The 6,849-nt window shown below is 40.0% G+C and overlaps 1 protein-coding gene across 1 annotated transcript; it reads right to left on the bottom strand.

The window, feature by feature from the left end:
• Nucleotides 1-19: 19 nt before the first annotated feature.
• Nucleotides 20-6,849, bottom strand: LOC137807822 (pentatricopeptide repeat-containing protein At1g74850, chloroplastic). Its single transcript, XM_068608634.1, has 4 exons — nucleotides 4,683-6,849; nucleotides 1,239-1,553; nucleotides 682-789; nucleotides 20-526 (listed from the first exon to the last, which is right to left on the bottom strand). Exons 1-4 carry the CDS (start codon nucleotides 6,500-6,502, stop codon nucleotides 196-198), a joined length of 2,574 nt encoding a protein of 857 aa, XP_068464735.1. The 5' UTR covers nucleotides 6,503-6,849; the 3' UTR covers nucleotides 20-195.

A 6,849-nucleotide genomic window follows, 5' to 3' on the forward strand; every position in this document is an offset into this window, starting at 1 on the left:
GGTGCCGAGAGACAAGTACTGAGATGAATAGCTAGAGAATATTATATATACCAAAATTTTGGCCACCTGAATGCAGACCACTAAGGGAATATTTAGTGGAAGTGGAACAAATACACGTCCCCAGTCTATCTTAATTTCAAAACGACCAAAACAGAGCATGGGAAAGTGATGAATGGAAATTCTTAATTCTCTAATCTAAACTGCACTGGTTAGAAGCTCAGTTCGCGTACTATCGGTTCTAGAATCAACATCGTTAGCTTTACGATCAGATTTGGATGCTTTAGCACCTGCAGTAGTCAATGGGGAATTACTCAAAGATATTAATTTACCCATTTTTTTCCTACTAGAAGATGATTCAGTGCCACTCAGAATTTGTCTCAGTTGTGACTGTTGACAAACAATGCGACCTTTGTTCCATTCAGGGAAAGTAAAGGATGATGATGGGACATTATCCTGCAAGAATGACATGGCAGCCTTTGCGATAGGGAAATCTTGGGCATCTATGGTTTTCTCCATCTCACCCCGACTGATTAAAAGGAAACAAAACATATCCACGTTAGAAGAAAGAATAAACCGGTAACCTAAACTCAAGGTACCGCATATAGCACTTTTTTTTCTGATAAAAAAGAGTTTAACTCGTGTGCTGTGCAGATAATAAGTTATTCGAGACAAGCAACTTACACCACAACAACTGATGCAAGCACAGGAAGATCCTCGCTAATCATGAACATTTCCTGCATATTGTTCAGCCAAACTGATAGTGCTGTTAATGCAGCACCTTCTGACATCCTGCAAGAAAATGAAGTCCTAGATTTTACATAATCCGTTGAATATAAAGATGCATAAAACCTCAATTTGGGAGGCTAAAATAAATAGAGTTCTCAACTTTCAATTTTAATTACTGTCCCTGGAAATTTGAGAAAGGCTTCTGGTCACATTTATCTGTTCTGTTATCGTTTCAATTTCATTATCATTCTCACTCTTAAATTTCGTAAACTACCAATTTGTCAGTTGGTGATTTAGAAAATATCATAATGAAGTACTGAAATCTCCAAAAGTTAACCAGTCTACATGAACACAATTAGCTATGGAGACCTCAGAAACTAAAATGGCTAATTGCAGAATTGCCTGAATTGAAAGCTGGAGGTTCTACACACCAATGCCTCAATACTGGGGGGTTTAGTATGTTTTCATTTATTAAATAACAAACGTTTAAAAAGAATTTATTGCCACTATACCTGTGTACATCCACAGACCATACTAGTTTACTTTTACGAAAAAGTTCAGGGAACAGCCCTCGCTTTGATGCTTCATTGAGAACTCTAGCAGCCCTTTCTCGCTGAAACATCCACCAAAGAGCTTCTAACAGTGCATTGTAGAACCTCATCCCCAACCCACACCCTTCGGAAGTGAGCTTGTCAAAGATGTATTCCACAATCTGCCAATTAGACTCGTCGTCAAAATCTCCCTTGATCATCTGTCCAATCACTTGATGGACATCCGACACCCTTATTTTGATCATTTCATCAATTAAATTATAGGCATCCTTTGATCTGAATCCAAAAATTAAGGAGGTAAGCTAAAATATATTAGAAGTAAAAAGCAATTAACAAGTGATCGAAGTCAAATCAAAGCTTTAGAGTTTGGACTTTACTTGATACAACAATGAGATAGAAAATTGCAAAAGCTAAGTAAATAAAAAAATAATTTCCCCCATTTAACATAAAGTGAGAAAGAGTAGTATCTAATCAACACGCAAATGTCCAAGAAGTTGTTGAAAGTTCCATCACATACCATTTATGTTTAGTTGGACTTCGAATATGATTTACATCCATATTTAATCTGGCTTCCTTATTTATTTGTTTTGGTTACCGGTGTAGCCTGTGACCTAGTAAGGAGATGGAGATTATAGCCTTAGGTCAAGGTAAAATGGCTTGGCTAGCATGCATCCCGTGATCAAGTAGTCCTCAGAAGGAAATTGGTGCCACTGAGTAAGGCTCTTAGGCCATTTTATATTTTAAATTGTCAAAACAAATTCTTGCAAACTCACTAAGGGCATGCTTGAAAGTATGTCTACCGAGCTTGTCTTACTCATAATCACTTCGTAAGCTTTGGTTAAGCTTATAAAAAGTACTTAAAACTCCTATAAGTTTTCTCAGTTCATTTCAATAAGCTTTACCATGAAGCGCTTAATTGAATTTTTTACCAAACATACCTAAGACGAGTTCAGTGATATGCAAACACAGTAGTATAACATGTATCAATTGAAAGCTTGAATTCAAAACCATATTTTTTCTGTGAAGTTCTCCAGTACCACCATTTTCAGGGGACCAGCTACCACAATTTAATTTCAAAATTGCCTATTGGGAGGTCACATCATCTATATGAAGCAAAGCAAAATTCAGTATACAATTAACACCACATTGATAGAACGTGTAAAAATTTACTACCAAAAAGGCAAAAAATATATAGATGACAAACAACATATTCTATTGATTTATAACTATCTGACAGTGACAGCTAGAACTGTCTAGCGGTGACAGCTAGAACTACACTTATAACTGTCTGACAGTTATAAACTGACTGAAAAAAAAACTGAAAGTTATTCACTCACAAGCAAGGACAATGAGAGAAATGTGGCCTATATAAATAGGTGTAAAGGGGTTCAGAGGGAGATTTCATCTTGTGGATTGAGAAGATTCATTAAGTTGTGGAAGAGTCCAGGTCTCTCGAAAGTCCTGGGAATCATTTTAGATCTTTTCTATTAATTGAAACTTTTCTTTCTATGATTCTGTTCAGTTTATATCAACTGGTATCATAACTAACTTGATCCAGAGGGAGCAGTAGGGTATTGTCAAAAATGGAAGCAAGATTGACTTTCTTGGAAGCAAGATTGGAGATCCCTCTGTTCTTAGGTGAGAACACCTGTGGGTGGGCCCACCAGAACGTAAAGATATTTGATATTTTGAGTTGAAAGAGTAGACCAGGAAAAAACAGTGCAACAGGTGGAAGAAGATACAGAGGGGCACACTTCGAATTGGTTTTAACAATCAAATCCTACTACACCTGCAAGACAAAATGGGCAGCATTCAAGATTGTTTAAATCAGGAGGTTTCAACCATCCATGATCCACTGATGAAATCTTGTTGGATTTGAAGCAAGAGGGCTCCCAACCAGAATTCAAGGAACAATTCAAGATATGTTTGACCAGGTAAGAGATGAGGAAAGGGAAGCTGCCCTCTAATGAGTCGCTATCAGCAGTGATGGACTTAGTGCAACTCATACATGAAGGATGTTTGTTGAAAGAGGATAAAAGGAAGGGGAATCGTGAAGGAAGGAGGAGGTACCAAACTAGAAACAAATGGGAGAGGTCATTGGGCAAAATCAGTGGAGACGAATGGAAGGGAAAACATTCCAAGTGGGTGGCTGCATAAACAACCAAAGGTGGGAAGAACAAGTGACAGCAGTGGAGGCTTAGGGGTTTAATGATCAAGCCATCATCATTGATAGAATAGCCACAACGTCTGGGTTCTGCCTGGAGCCTGGAGAGAGGTAGATCATCAACAATGGCTAAATTCTGGATCATCTTGGTTAAGCTTCCCCCACCAGAATCACACCTTGGTGCTCAGATGGTGGCTAATTTTATGTTGGAGTTAGAGGTAAGAATGAAAAACAGTATTGTTCCTGATGAGATGAAAGGTCTGAATCTTCAAATTAGAAACATTGCAGGTGAGATGAAAATGCTATTCAATTTTTTTACCTAGTGGATCAGTCCAAGACTGATAAAGCAAACTCTCTCCCACCACTAATGAAACAGGTCCAACAAGAAGAGACAGGAAATGGGTCTTAAAGATGGAGGCAAAGAGAAATTGGCAAAGGCTAATTTTTCCGTTCTTGTCAAACAATTTTAACCCAACAAAAGAAAGAGGATAACAGCACAGTTTCAGAGGCATTAACACTGTATTTCAAGGCCAAAAGGAAAGCAGAGACAGAGCACCAGAAGAGAACAAGCACACTTACAAATTGGAGTTTGACTCTAGAGAAATAGAGCTATTATCAGTATTTTGGGACTACAATTATTGAATGAAAACACTTAAGTATTTGAGACCTGATCAATCCCATGAATTCTAAATCACAATGCTGATCAAGTTTGGAAGTTTCTATCAGAAAATATTCAGATTGTATTTAAATAAAAATCTAAAAAGAGTGTGGAAAAATAAATTAACCATATCAGAAAACTGTATGGAATAAAACCTCAAGACCGAAATTCATAATTTAGTAAAGGTTAATACTATCCAATTGTGTGATTTCGTGTTAGTTGTATCTGGTATTAGTCTCATGGGCTTATTTAATATTCCTGTATTCAAAAAAAGAGAAAAAGGACTCATGCTTCAATGCTCTGATGATGAGCCAAAAATCCTTGCACTGTAATTTGTTTGTTTTTAGTTCAATTTCACAAACAAATAAGATAACGTACAGGAATTGGAATCATCATAACTCAACTGCTATTTTGTCCAAAATATTGAAATTCAATTATTTACACAATACTATCACTGTAATATGCTTGAGATCATCAATTGGTATTTGTAACCACCAAATTATTATAACTTCAAACTTAGATCAGAAAGTAGCAAAGCTAAATTAATAGAAAAAACACTGCAATATTATTAAAGAATGCTAACCTGTCATTCTTTGCATAAAGAGCTAGCATCATGCAGTAGCACATGACACTGGGAAGTAGTCCTGAAGCTTTGATTTCTTGGAACTGCTCCTCACTCTCGTCAACAAGCCCAGCAGTGCAGTATACACTTAACACTGCTTCAAGTGTCAGCTCATTAGGTTCACAATTTGCTTTTTCCATTTCAACATGAGCTTTAACAGCCTCTTCATACTGACCTGCTTGCCTAAAAGCTTCAATCTCACCGTTGAATGAATTCACATCCCGTTTTAAACCTGACTCATTCATCCTGGATAAAATTGCTTCCGCTTCTTTGTACAATCCCCCTCTTGCGTATGCATGAACAAACGAATTGTAGGTCTCAAGGGTTGCGTTGCTTCCAACTTCTTTCATAGTGTTAAATGCAACAAGAGCCTCTTCATACAGTGCAGCCTGCCCAAACGCTTCAATCACCCCAGTGTACGCCTTGGAAGTCGGCACTATTCCTTTCTCTTTCATATGCATTAAAATTTTCTTGGCATCTTCATAAAGCCCTCCCTTCCCACAAGCAAATATCAAGCCCTCGTAAGTCTCCATGTTGGGCTCAATATTTTCCTCCACCATGTCATGAAACAAAGTGACCACCTCCTTGAAGTACCCTCCCTCCCCAAAGACCTGTATGAGAATGTTATAGGTACCCACATCAGGATCCGTGTTACTTACTTTCATCTCAAGAAAAAGTTCACGAACATCATCATACCTCCCGTGCTTCCCATACAAATTCAACAAAATACTATACGTGTCCGCATTCGGCACACACCCTGCAGCCTGCATCTGCCTAAACACGCCCATCGCATCTTTGATAGATCCTAATTCAGCATGAGCCTCTAATAACACATTATAAGAAGTAATATCCGGCAAATTACCCCCAGATTCCATCTCCCTAAGAAGATCCGAAACCTTCTCTAACCTATTCAACTTCCCAAACGTCTGAACAAGATAACTATAAGTATTGATATCAGGAACTATCCCACTTTCATTCATGGTCCTAAACACCATTTCAGCCTCATCACCTAACCCTCTATGAGCACAAGCACAAAGCAAAGTATTATAAGTGATAACATCAGGCTGAATCCCCTCATGTCTCATTTCAGCAAACAATCCTAACAACCCCTCCCAATCCAACCCACCCCTAGCACAAGCATTAATCACAGTGTTGTAAGTCAAAATACTCGGCGAAACCCTCTCCTGCTTCATTGCATCGAGGAGTTCAAGCGAGGCCTGGAACTGGCCGTTACGGCCATAAGCGTTGATGATGGCGGTGTAAGCGTAGACGGTGCGCGCCACGCCGTTGCTTGGCATTTCGTCGAACACCTCGCGACACTTGTCGAGCAAGCTTTCGCGACCCAAGAGCGTGATCATGATGGTGCATATGTGCTCGTTGGGCTTGCACCACAGCTGGCGCTGCATGTACTTGAAGAGACGCAGCGAGCGCTGCCAATCCCCGCGCTGCGCGAACTCCTTGAACACGAGGGCGAAGTCGTTGAGGGAGAGCTTGTTTTTGAAGGGGTCAAGGCACCGCGCGATGCTTCCACGAGGCGGAAGCGCGGTGAGGCGGTTGATTAGGGTTTCCACATCGTAGCTGTACTTTCCCTTCTCCACCGTCACGGAGGGGTTTATGGGGATGAGCTCCTTGAACTTGGTGGCGCGTGATTGGAACTTGAAAATTCGTTTGGGGGAGGTTGCGAAGAAGAGTTGGCGGAGGGCGGTGGTTGGGTTGAGGAGCGTGGGGGAGAAAGGTGAAGGGTTGGGTACAGAGATAGGAGATGAAAGAGAAAGGGTCATTTTATGCGACGCGGTCGTTTTGCGAACCTAGTTGGGAAAACAGTTACCTAGTGGCGTGTTCATATCAACAAGAGCAATGTAGAGTAAATGGAAAATGGAGGTGGAAGAAGTTGGAGTGAGGAGACTGAGGTTGACGATGGTAACAGAATTGAGGAAACGCCACGTGGTGTTTTTCGTGGATAACGGTCAGAGGATGGTAAAAATGGGAAAGTAATCGGGTTATTTGACCCGATAAGCCCAATTCTGGACAACGGTTCAAATTCAATCGGATCCTTTTACCCCGGGGCAATTCGCGGTAACGGATTTTCAAACGACCTTCAAGCGGGAGAAATGTACTCAAGCTCTCT

The sequence above is a fragment of the Phaseolus vulgaris genome, chromosome 3 (genome assembly GCF_000499845.2).
Source record: "Phaseolus vulgaris cultivar G19833 chromosome 3, P. vulgaris v2.0, whole genome shotgun sequence".
NCBI lineage: Eukaryota > Viridiplantae > Streptophyta > Magnoliopsida > Fabales > Fabaceae > Phaseolus > Phaseolus vulgaris.

Excerpts from the sequence above, each read along its gene's own strand:
- LOC137807822 (XM_068608634.1), bottom strand. The coding sequence starts at position 6,502 with ATGACCCTTTCTCTTTCATCTCCTATCTCTGTACCCAACCCTTCACCT. Across the intron at positions 1,554-4,682 it reads CTTTATGCAAAGAATGACAG|ATCAAAGGATGCCTATAATT; the intron begins GTTAGCATTCTT and ends TTTTGGATTCAG. Across the intron at positions 790-1,238 it reads TGGTCTGTGGATGTACACAG|GATGTCAGAAGGTGCTGCAT; the intron begins GTATAGTGGCAA and ends ATTTTCTTGCAG.